The following is a 12,742-nucleotide window of genomic DNA, read 5'->3' as shown; positions in this document are numbered from 1 at the left end:
ATGAATACAATAATTCTCAACAAGAACAGCTATTCTGCAAATCTCAAAATCCGCTCAAATCAGCAATGGATCCATACTCCACATGTATCAGACAGATCTGTTTCCGAGGCCGTAAAAAGCAATCATCCATGGCAGATTTTTTTTTTTTTCAGATTTTTGATAAGGTCAAACACTTATTGTTTATCACACAGGATGGGTCAGGAGATGCATTTTTATCCACTTTACAGAGGATCAAAGAGGTTCGTGATGGTTACACTATCTGCCTAAACATATAAATTCAGTCCTCACCAGTGCCAGCCAAGCCATAGTTAGGACACCTACTTCAGGCATCTAATTGATTCTTTGCAGCAGCTAAAAATTAGGTTTGTGGTCCAGCAGAGGGATTCAGACTAAATTAAAAAACTTTGTTCTCAATACAGTCAAAGGAAACAAGAAGGTATATGGCAAAGCCCACGAAATACAATTCATAGCACTTAAAAGTAGGATATGCAGAGAGCCTATATCTGGTTAGTCTATACACCTACTGATTGAACAGGGAACTACACTAAGAGCTAACTAACAGGGAATATGAAATACAGAGAAAGCAGGAAACATTGAATAGACATGCGATCACTTTGTTCAAAGCCCATGACTACTTCTGTTCAGCAACAGAACAACGAGGGAGGAGGGACTGGTTAAGGTTTTTTGTTTTTTTTAATTYTGCTTTGTTTTTTCCTTTAAGAGAGCAGCAAGTACAAAGCCTTCTTTTGCATAATAACCCGGTAGTAACAGAATTAACCTGTAACGTAGGCGAGCTGGTTCCCAGACCCCTTCTCAGCCTGAAGGAGTTTAAATCTTCATTTCCCAGAGGAGGGAAAAACCTGCAGACTAGAAGTAACATAGGGACAAGCCTAACCAAATCCTACTGCAGCCGGGTCACTGAGCAACCAGAAGAGAGAATTCATGGAACCAAGTGCAGCTCCTTTGCCTTATGAAATGGGAATGACTTGGAAAAAGGAAAATCTTGGATCTTGGTGTTTCTGAATTTTACCCCCAAATTCATAGACTCCTTAGAGCAGGAACCAGAACCTAGACTTTCCCTTCGTCTTCTCTTTCTCTCTCTCCCTAAGGAGTTTCCTACTCAACAGGCTACAGTTAGAATCCTGCATTTGCTCTCTACAGGGACTAGGACTTTGGCATTCCTGCCTACCTACCAGTCTCACTTCGAGAGGATGAATGAAGAGAGATCTCATCTCTATACCAACTCTATACCCTGCTCATCAGAGAATCTTTCCGGGATACAAGAGCACTGAATTCAGGTGCACTCAGGCCAAAGGCCTAGGGCCTGGGTCTTCTATTTCCTGGGGAAGTGTTTTAAGCATTAGGCTACTTTGAAAATGGTGTTTTCATAATAACTAAATAACTATATCTAAACTAAATAGCTGTTTTGCTCCTATTACAGTCTTAAACACCTTGATCCAGCCAGTACCAAAAGATATTCTTAATATTGCTTAATGCATCCGATCACCTTGTTATGAGTATATATTTTTAATAAAAAATTAATTTAGTCAATAAAGTGGAGAAGGGAACACAAGACAACTGCCAATAACAAGTCTGCATAGTACCCTACATGGGGATGCAAGGCACTTATGAAATCCTCCTCAAATCCAGTTTTGAACATTGCACAAACACAAAATTTTGCTGAATGCTGTAATCAATCACATTACTATATACCTGCTTCCATAAGTAACCTATTTTACAGATATCTTGGAGTGTAAATGAAGTACAAATTCAACTAGTCTGAAGTGGTGAAAGAATCTTTTTGGTGACTTCCCCAAATTCTTCTCAAATAAGGATGACAGTAACTCAAATACAGTAAATTAACTCAAATACAGTAAATTCCTTCAAGATGTTTGGTATGTTTTGTGATTTGGGGGAAGCAAAGAAGAAAAAGGGCACATTCAGGCACATCTGTTTGCCCAAGAATGACTCGCTATGTAACACTTTCTCCTGAAATCCTATGCTTCTGTCACCCTGTGATAAGGCAGGTCACCAATGCTGATACACAATACAAGGCAGGTAACCAGTGCTGATACTCTGGATTCTATTCCCAACCCTTTCATTGATTTTCCACATGACATTGTCATTCCAAAAACAAGTTTTTGTCTTGTCATCAGGTTCACAGCTTTAGCATTATACTCAATAAATACAAATTTCTAAAGCATTTTGGGTCCTGTGACAGAAGTTCAAAGTAAATTTAAAATAAGGACACAGGCAGTTATTTCCCAAAAAGACAGTCAGGATCTTCTCTACTAAAAAAAGTTGTATCTGACAACAATTTTGATACAATTAAGCCTGTAATTTTGTGCCTCTTTCAACTTAAAGAAGAACGTTAACACCAGTTTTATTATTCAGACTAGCTACCTACATCCACTCTCAGCATTTAATCTTTTTTTCACCCTACAGAGCCTCTGCTCCTATAGCTACGTTGGCAAAACTATGCTGGCAGAGCCCCCTAGTGTAGATACAGTATATGCTAGTATAGATAYGGGATATGCTAGCGTAAAGATTTGGGGGGGTTGTTTGTTTAAAAAAAAAAAGGAAATCACAAACTGAGCTTATTAAAGTTCTTTTCTGACAGATTATGCTGGAATAAGATATGTACACTACCACACTTTAGGTCCTTTATCATTTACTTTCATATGCATCACAAATGCAAAAATAAATCCCTTAGAACATTTATATATTGTACTAAGTCATAGTCCATGATCACTATGAGATGCAAGGCCTGGTCCTCCACTGCTTTACAATTCATTTTGTCATTTATGCAAAAGGCACAAGCTAACAAATTGTCATGGTAATATTTTATATGTCATATATTCCTATGAAAGTGATTAACATAACCCCATATTTTCTAAAACACATTAATTCCAAACTCCACTAAAACGTTAGAAGATTGGAGAAGAGATATAGAAGCTGATTGTTTCAAATTTATAACAACCCTAGCAACATAATTACTGAAGTGATGCAAAAAACTCAGAACAACTGCACCTCTGTCACAGGGAAATTGCTTGGTGTCTGAACACGTAACTGAATAATTTTAGAGAGGTTGTGACATCTCCATCCTTGAAGATATTCAAAAGCCATCTGGACACAGTCCTGGGCAGCCTGTTCTAGGTGACCCTGCCTGAGCAAGAGGGTTGGACTAGATGATCTCCAGAGGTCCCTTCCAACCTCAACCATGCATCAATTCTGTGATTCTTTCTAAGTCCCTAGAAACCAGAGAAAGCGCTCTGAACAGTATTCTGTCAGCAGTAAAGAACTACAAGTATCACTTGTGATAGGTACACATTTCGTTGGTAAACAGAAGAAAACACAACATTTCCAATAATAAGTAGGCTATCTGCAAGTTTAGCATCTCATATACAATTGCCGAACTTTCAGTCCTCCCAACACTATTATTAGTAATACTGTCAGACTGAAAAATGGCAGGAGAGAAGGGAGATGGCTTTTCTCCTTTCTTGCCAAGAAGCACAAAAGAGACTTACTTTGAAACCAGTACAGCAGCTGCATCTCGAGCCTTATCACTGACAACCAAGTAACACTAAAAGTTAAAAAAAACAAAACAAAACAAAAAACTGAGAGTTCACACATGTAGATTTAATAATGCAACTACATAACAACTCTGTACATGAAGTGCTTACAAACATTATACTGAGCCTAAAACAGTAAGAAATTAAATATTCTATTTAACAAACCATATCCCAGACAACAGTGTTCCTTCTAGTGTCTTTCAAAGCATGTTTACATTTACTGAAACCTTAAGTTACAGTTGTACTTGTGTTACCACATGTCTACCAGTGATGTCACTTAAGAGCTGCTACTGTCAGAAGCAGAAGCTGTTCAGGTATGTGTGCGCTGTGGGTTGTTGTTTATTTTTATCTTAAAGGGATTACAAGTTAGCCATTTCTGTTTATGCTCACTGAAAGTTTAGTATCTTCACTGAAAAATTTTCATGCAGTCATAGCTTCTCAGAGATATGGTACTCATCCTGATCAAATGGTAATTTCCTCTATAAATCATCAAACTTGGCTTTCAGGAAAACTACCTTGTATTTTCAAATTTTAGAAGCTTATATAGTAAAAAGCATACATTCATACCAGATAGTCATAAGATAAAATAGTTTATTACCTTAGGAAAAAAAGGAACAGTCTCACCTGACATTAAAGAATCAAAGAACATATTAAAGATTCTAAAATTATGGAGAAGTTCTTTACAGATTAGATACAGAAAATTTTGCCTTAAATAATATTTGAAAAGATCACAATTCATTACATATTGAAAGATTAAGCCTAAAAAAAAAATAATCACAGGTTTGAATGTATTACAGGATGTATTATACCTACTTTTGCTATTTTAAGTATGCGATCCATTGTTGGCATTCGAGCTTGCCCTTCTTCAGAAAGAATATTTCCATCAAAACGGGCCAGATCAAAAGGAATCAAGCATATCATGGAGAGCCATAATAAAAGCATATAACGAGTCTCCCAAGTCTGGAAAAGAATGGTAAAATAAAATATGCACTCCATGTCCTAGAACATATTCCAGCAAAACGGCCTGGAGCACAGACTAGCCACTAGCTCCAAGAAGCTTTTAAACCAAGAAGACAAAGAGAAAACTCTAAACCGGAATGTTCTGAAACACCAATGCAGATGGAAGTACAAGAGATCCCAAACATGCAAACTGTAACAAAGTTAAAGGACCCTCCCCTCCGAACTTGTAATCTAGAGATGTTTATTTCCTTCCAAAAGCAAAGCTGCATGTGGCCATTCTCGTGTTTCCTCCTTCCCTCAGCATCCTCAGCACCAGCATCCCAAACAAAAACCAACCCTAAATTAATAGGAAAAGTGACTCCCTATCTGGAGATAGGAAAAGGAGAGGAAGAGAAAGAACATTTATATTCCCAGGCAAAGCATGACAACAGAAGAAGACTTAGAAATATGTTGTACTTTCTAATTTCTCACTTATTGTTTTCATGGGCTTACCGAAACAACTGTTTAGAGAGAGACAGACAGACAGGAAGAAACTTTTACAGAGCTTCTAAGGTAAGATTTCACCATAAAAGCTAATACATCTTAAATCAATGCTTTGAGTGCATAGAAAGAATATTTATTCCGTGAATAGTTATAAGAAAAAAAGATGACCTTAGTTTTGTGGAAATTGCTCCTTAAGAAACAAAAGCTGTACAACTACATCAACAACAACAGCAAAGTGCTCAGAAGCAACAAAGAGTATTAAAAATTGATTCAAAGTAGAGAATTTATTTCTGAGATTTTTAAATACTTTAATTTTGCTCCTCATAATAGATGATCATCTCCCTTAAAATTCATCAATCTCAATAAGCCTATGGGAATTTTTATTTTTCCTAATATAAGAGTATGAAATATGATATCTCAATCCATGCCTAAAAATATTTTGCTTAAATATTTTTTCCAATCATAATTCTTGCTCAGAACGTTCTCAGCCAAATAAAACTTAAATCATCAGGGTAGCTAATGAAATGGTGCTGCATGGTTTTTGAAATTACAAACAGGCAGCAGAAAATTTGAAATTCTATGTTATTTCTCCACACCCAAGAATATGTTGCAGAAGGCAAAAATCCATGTCAAAACTATTCAATTTTCCCCAACCTTCACCTCCCTCCTTTCAAAACAGAAGAAAAAAAATGCCCCTCATATATCTGAAGATAGATATGGGGGCGGAGGGAACAAATTATGAAACTGAACAAAGAAAACAAATTTTCTTCATTTCCTACACACATTTACTCCTCAAAACAGGAGACCTCATACCAAATTTGAAAACCCAATGGTTTTAAAAACTTGTCCTGCTGATATTAAGAAACAGGAATAAAGACCTCAAAACTAAACTACTTCATTTCCTGTGATTTTACATTCACATCTTCAAGCTAAATTAACATGACCAATTAACGATATCTATAGCAGGAAGATAATTTTTCAGTTACGCCTTTTAGAAGTTCATTGTCTTTCACTGTCTTTCCTTTTACTGTTGTTTATACTAATTTCTTCCCTCACAGGAGTGGTTAAAAATTTTACTCACACCTCAACCTCTCTGTTTCTAAATCTGTAGAACACTTCCAACAAAGGAAAAACACAACAAGGCCTCGAAATCCAACTATTCAGTTAACATTTCTTTTTGAAGAATTTTACAGAATTCCGTAGGAAAAATAAGAGTTAAACAGAAAGCATGGCGAGTTCTCACCTCGCAGTCTTTTGGATTCTGGTCTCCAAGCATATCCAAAACAGGCTGTAGATCACCCACTTCATGAGGAAACAGTGGGAGGAAAAGTTTGTACCCTCTCACCTACAAAAGAAGCAGTTTCACAATTTAGTAAGCCATCTGTCATCTTCAAGTAGTGAAGAAAAAGAAAAGAGCCTTTGAGGAGCTTCTTGTATATGATCCCCATGTATTAAGAACGATAAGAATATGAATTCATTTCCTAAATACTTCAAGGTTTTTGAGTTTTTACATGCTTACTAAGAATGAAAGGAAGGATAAGTCTTTAACTCTAAAACAAACACCTAAGAACTGGCTTAAGAGATGATCAGCTCCTGCTCAATGCATATTTACATTTACTTTTGGCACACAGACTGCTGAAAACCTTCACTGAACTACTATGTAATGGTACAGTCCATCTAAATTTTCACGATACTTTCTTTTTTTTCTYTTTTTTAGTATTATGACTGTCATTTTATCACTCAGTAACCCAGTGTCTGCAATTTTTTGTTTTCAGACCTTGCTCTTTACTACTCTGGACTATTAAATATCATCAGCTAATTGTATCACTCTGTCCTCCCCTTTTTACAGGTCACTTAGAAATACAATCAAATAACACAGTTCCCAGCAAAGATAGCTGTGGGAGTCCACTGACAGCTGTCTGTTTTCCTGCCTTTTAGCCAGTTTAAAACAAACTTCTTTAATATCACAGAAGCTTATTTTCTTTGAAAGCATTGGACAGCAGGTCTTGTAGAATGCCTTTTCAAAATTCAGTCTGCTCTAAAACCAATTTTAAAATTCAACAATACGCTAGTCACCTTCCTTTTAACAAGGGTGCCCAACCATGAAAGGGTATCGTTGGTACAAGAGGACATATCTGGGAAGAAGAACCCRGATACCTTTCTACAAGATATTCCTCCTGCTCAACAACACTGTTCAACAGTGTCTCCGCAGGTCTCATCAGCAAACTTCTCTGCTTCCCTGAGCTCAGCTAAGTAATAGAAGGAGCAAAAGCAAAATTCTAACACAAACTGAAACACATCCAAGGAGCTGTTGGAAGAAAAAGCAGAAGAAAGCAATAGCAAGATTACATCATTAAAAGAGAATCAGAATGGAATCATATAAGAAGAACTGATAAAAGGAAAAGCAAAAGAAACAGTGCATCCTTTTTCAAAAGAGACTAGGTATTTATCACATTTAACTACCCCAAAATTCTTCCCAATGTAGTTAACGGCTGTAACAGCCAAAAAAGATTTATGGAACTGCAGATGGCTGAAAGACATTCTCATGATTCCAGAAAAGTGTTGATTCTCTGAAGACATGGGTGAACACAGTTTAAAAAAACAAACAAACAAACAAAAAAACTTTTAACTATATTTTAAATGTTTCACCACACTACTCAGGCAATATTTTTTTTTACTATTTTAAAAAAGGAAAATGTTGCTTAAATTATTTAAACAACAAAGAAAATATAGGAAACTCACACACTTTCAATAAGAGAATGTTAAATTTCTTTTTTTTTACCTTTGTAATGATGTAAAGAAATTTAAAAGCCAGGTGAACTAGCAGGGGAGGAGATTCACTGTCCCGTACTATATCCAACAATGAATTCATCATCCACTCTAATGAAAGGAGAGAAGAAAAAAGTGAATCTACATATAGTAGCTCTGAATTTCTCATATTTTTAATAAAGAGGGAGGTAATAGTCATATATATAGTACCAACTACAGCAAATTTGCAATGCAAGTACGGATTTTCTAGCTTAATAGATTTTCAAGTACATACACACACAAAAAAATTTAAAGATGACWTTTCTACCTAAGTGTTGATCCAGCAAGTGAGGTTGCTCCTGGTACTTGTCCATTATAACTGAAAAGGAAAAGATATTTGTGAAAAGCTATTCAAATTAGAGGCCATTAACAGTATTAATTGTGAGATACACCTCTGATTCTAGACAGCTTTAGAGTAAGATTTCAATATCCTAAAGCTAAGTAAGTGCTGCCACCACCTGTAAATGAGGTCAAAAAGTAGGAAGACTACAGAGAAGGTACTGTAACCATACAGTCTGTCCACTTCTGAAGCACAAACATTTACCTATACTGAATCATAAACTCCCTTCCAGGAGTCTCTCACACTGCTGTGGACAAATCTCATGGCTAGATAAAACAAGCAGTCACTCAGCTTGTTGCTGTCCTTCCCTGCAGAACTCTTTGTAGTTCTCCTTTCCCAAGAGCAACTTCCCAGCACACCATTTCTGATGGAACTCTGCAAGCAGAGGACAACGTTAAACCAGTACAGACTGTAGCTGCTGCGGGTAAAGCAGGTTTACACTGCACTCCTGCCCAACCAGCCTCAGAATGCTGCTTTACACCTTCCTGCACTGCTGTTCACATCTTCTCCCCAAACATCCCAAATTCCACTTACTTCTACACACTATTCTACTTGTTACCAGGTCAAGTAACTAACTCTTTTTAAAAATACACACACAACGATACCTAAACATCAAGAAGTGCAGTAGTATGAAGACTTTTTCAACCCTGGGGCTAATACAGCCAGAGGAAAATTCTCCCTGGACACACAGGGTTCCATCACAAGGATATCTTATATCTTCCTTCCCGTGCTTAGAACGTATTTAAGAATCTGCACTGAAACAAGATATAGGAGTTGTGAAATCTTTTTCTCTCCGTTTTAAGCTTCCTGGGCATAGGAAAAAAATACAGCATCACTTTGCATTGGAAGGTGTTCATCTCAATTTTCAGTGCTAGAATTTTTTATTTTGAAATAGAACAAAGGAAATTATTCAGCGAAGAATAAAAGTTCTTGACATGATTAAACAGCCTTGTCATTAACCACCTGGAAAAATACAAACTGTAGCTATTACTAACCCCTAATCCTGTGCTCCTCAAAAATTTTCACATTTCTTGCTTCATCTTGCTGTCAGCAATACATTTTCTTTCCTTAGGCAAAACGGTCTGTCATATGTATTTTAATATTGAAAATACTAAGAACAAGTTGCCACAGTTTGTAGAAACAGAAGTATTTCCATTTAAACCTGAAATCAATGCAAAGCAGCTACAGAAATGAAAGTTTGTTTTATAATCTCTCCTGAAAACTATCTAATATTGCACTGATGATTACCTGGATCCTTTTAGATATTTGGTCAGAAAATGGCTTTTTTACTTAAAACTAAAATACCTTCTTAACCTTTCCTTTTCCTGCATTTGTTTCTCCCAACAATTTTGTTCTCTAATCCTTTTACCCTTCTCCTCTTGGTCATAGCAACAGCTGGATTTAAAACATAACACAAGTTCAACAGAGCTATGTTTGACCACGGGATGACACAGCACAACTACTTTCAAGACATCAGCCAGTCCAACAGTATCCTTGCACTAACTTCTACAATTCTGTTGGAATACCAAAGTATTGTTTACTACAAGGAGATGAGCCTCAGATCCTAATTAACACTAACTTCTCATTTAAATTAATGATATCTTAAACCGCACACAAACAACGGAACTAGCAAATGCAAGAAGAGGCACCAACACTCACAGCAATAGCTTTCAATCAGAAATGGAATTTAACTGCAATTCCTTATCCTGCTAATTTGGTTTCCCATATCACAGTCTAGCAATCTAAAATAAGACCCCAAATGAAAACGTTGATTGAGGAGAACGAACTAAATAAAAGCTTTTGTAATGTTATTATTTCAGAAAAAGATCTTCCTAAATTTTCCTACAAAATTATACTAGTAGATTAAAAAGTTGAACACCACAGATTTTTGTGAATGCTTCTAAGATCTGTGTTAAAATCCTCTGCAAATGGTCATTACTGAATAATCCGCACACAGATTAAGCTACTCCCTAACCTTCAACATTATATCCATATACTCACTTAATCTGTTAGCATATTTGGGACATTCCTCTTTTGCCCATGAAGCGTCAAATGACGCCTTATGACACTAAATCTTATAAACCAGATACTGAACAATATGCACAGTGCCTATCAAAGTTAAGTGTGTGTATATATATATATGTATATATATTTGCGTATGTATATACACACACACACGTGCGTGCACACACTAGGCAATGACATGCTCTTCTGATCAGGATTATACAGCCATACCCCCCAATTTTCAAAGGACGTGYGCCCAGGAAGTGCAAAAGTTAGTGTTTCAGTGGATAGCCAAGCAATTTTTCTCATCAGTGTGACAGAGGAGAGATGCATGCAGGTAGGTCAGAAATACAGACAACATAAATACAAGGAGACAGTATATATTGACGTGAAGGACAGCAAGGCACAGCAGGACCATCAGCTCCAGAAGCAGAGGATGGCTTTTCAGAGACTGAGATTTTTCAGAACATGCTTTGCTATCCCATCAAATTCTGCCTTTTCACCTATGACACTGAACAATCAACATAAATATGAGTGTTCTTGCTACTTCTTTCTGAGCAGTTACATGTTCACCATTAACTTCCTCAGATGACTCATGATCCGTTAAATCAATCAAGGATGCAGGAGAGACTAATAATCACAAATTAGTGGAGCACAGTACTGAATAATCAGCAACACAACTCCAAAACCATGGACAGAAAAGTGATAGAGAGGGAGCTGTCACGACTGCCACAATATACAGATCAGATGCTTCTATTACAATATTTACAGTGCTGGCTGCCTCTTTTCCTCATACCTACAAGTAATTTAGAACCTAACGGTGCTCATGATTATATCTTTTGTGTCTTTTTTTCTTGGAAACAGCAGGAGGAATAGATGTGCCTCAACACTGGAACACAGGCAGCAGATGAAACAACTTTTCATACAGGCTTCCTTATTCCAGTACAGTCTGTCCATGAATTGTTTTACATCTTTAGCCAACTGAACTTCAGAGTCCGTTTCCTGCTGTAATTTATAATTCTACTGAATAACTTCAGCAAGGCCAGATATCTAAATGTGGGACATTTTGGTTTATTGTTTGCCTACCTGGTGAAAACAGACACTGTAGCAATACTTTTTTTTGTTAGCAAGTTTTTGTAATTTCACAATTTTTGCAAAAGTATTTGCAAAATGCTAATCAATTCAAAATAATTTGTTTTGTAAATACACGAAACTCTGAATTAGCTTTTGCAAACTATCTGGCCAAGATATTGTATCCATTCCACAGGTGAGCAGTCTAACAGGCTAATTACCTAGGACACTGTTACACGAACATGGTAACACCACCCGTTATTCAACTGAGGTCTAGTGCTTGCATAGCTTTCATTATACGGCACAGAACCAGGGCTACTAAGTCAGATCTGAGATGCCTCCATTCAGAAACAACTAGGCAGTCTGTATGGGGTCAGCTGTCCTTTTCACTTGTGTTAATCCACTTTTTATATTTTCTATGAAACATAAAACTCATAATATGAAATTACAATCTTAAAATACAAAATATATGTATTTCTAGCAAGTAGCTAGATATTGACTTTTGATAAAGATATACAAACTTATGATCAATAATAAACAAACTCTACCTTTTTTCCTCTCTATTCGCACCATTTTAACATATGCCATATGCCATATGCCCCTTTTTACTATTTTTACTGAGCTGCATGTGTCTCTCACCTTTGTGAACTTTCTCACAACTGTAACTTTTGGCAGCTGATAAATTTGTCAGTTAAGTTCCAGTAACCATTAAAGGCAGCCCCTGCCTCTGTGAGAGCTTCTAAATCTGGCTATCAGATCGCTGAACAAATAACTGCTTGGTTCTCAGAAATACTGTATGGCTATATTTATCATCAAAGTCTATGCAAGCTGCAGATAATAAACTTCTTGAAAATCATACAGCAGGCCTTCTGCATGTCAAACCATTTGCCTGCAATTTGCACACACTCCTGAAAACTTTAACTGAATTACTGTCTGTATTTGCATAGGAAACAGGTGGCTAAGCAAGGTTCAAAATTCAGATTTCTTAAATCCAAGACCTGAGTTTTAACTACTGGGTCAGAACAGAATATATACCTGGAAAACAAAATGAGTTAGAAAAAAATATGGCCAAACTATTTGTTAGTAAAGTCCAAACATTGTTCCTATTGTTTCTATTCTGAAATTAGTGCTTTTTTGTATTAAGCAGTATAAGAACGCAGCCCCTTTGGATGCTGTGCTTACCTATGAATTTTTCAGTCGTCATTTCTCGAGTCACCAGGTCCCCAAACACTGCTCTGAGGTTACCGATGAGCCCTCTAACCTCCTGGCTCTCCGTGAAGCTCTCCAGAATGTTTCCGCGGGCGATGACATCCGGCTCCAGGCTCTTGCTCTCCTCTTGCTCGGAGCCATCGCCGTCCCTCTCGCTCAGCGCCATGCCCCAGGCCGCCCGTCAGCGCTCCCTGGCAGCAGCAGGGCACGAACGCGGCGCGGCGGTCACAGGAGCCCCCGGGCGCGGAGCGGGCGGGCGAGGCCGGGCCACCGCCCCCCACCCCCACCCCGTCAC

The 12,742-nt window shown here is 37.3% G+C and overlaps 1 protein-coding gene across 1 annotated transcript in view; it reads right to left on the bottom strand.

The window, feature by feature from the left end:
* TBCD (tubulin folding cofactor D) overlaps positions 1–12,633 on the bottom strand; it is a 134,998-nt gene extending 122,365 nt beyond the window's left edge. Inside the window, exons 1-6 of the mRNA XM_026075690.1 lie at positions 12,421–12,633; positions 8,092–8,142; positions 7,798–7,895; positions 6,259–6,360; positions 4,386–4,532; positions 3,528–3,583 (exon numbers count right to left, since the gene is read on the bottom strand). Coding sequence (XP_025931475.1) covers positions 3,528–3,583; positions 4,386–4,532; positions 6,259–6,360; positions 7,798–7,895; positions 8,092–8,142; positions 12,421–12,613 — 647 coding nt within the window. The 5' untranslated portion in view covers positions 12,614–12,633. The remainder of the gene's footprint in view (positions 1–3,527; positions 3,584–4,385; positions 4,533–6,258; positions 6,361–7,797; positions 7,896–8,091; positions 8,143–12,420) is intronic.
* Between the last annotated feature and the right edge of the window lie 109 nt (positions 12,634–12,742).

This window comes from Apteryx rowi, unplaced genomic scaffold (genome assembly GCF_003343035.1).
Source record: "Apteryx rowi isolate R43461 unplaced genomic scaffold, aptRow1 scaffold_41, whole genome shotgun sequence".
Taxonomy (NCBI): Eukaryota; Metazoa; Chordata; class Aves; order Apterygiformes; family Apterygidae; genus Apteryx; species Apteryx rowi.
This window is presented reverse-complemented; position numbering and strand designations above follow the sequence as displayed.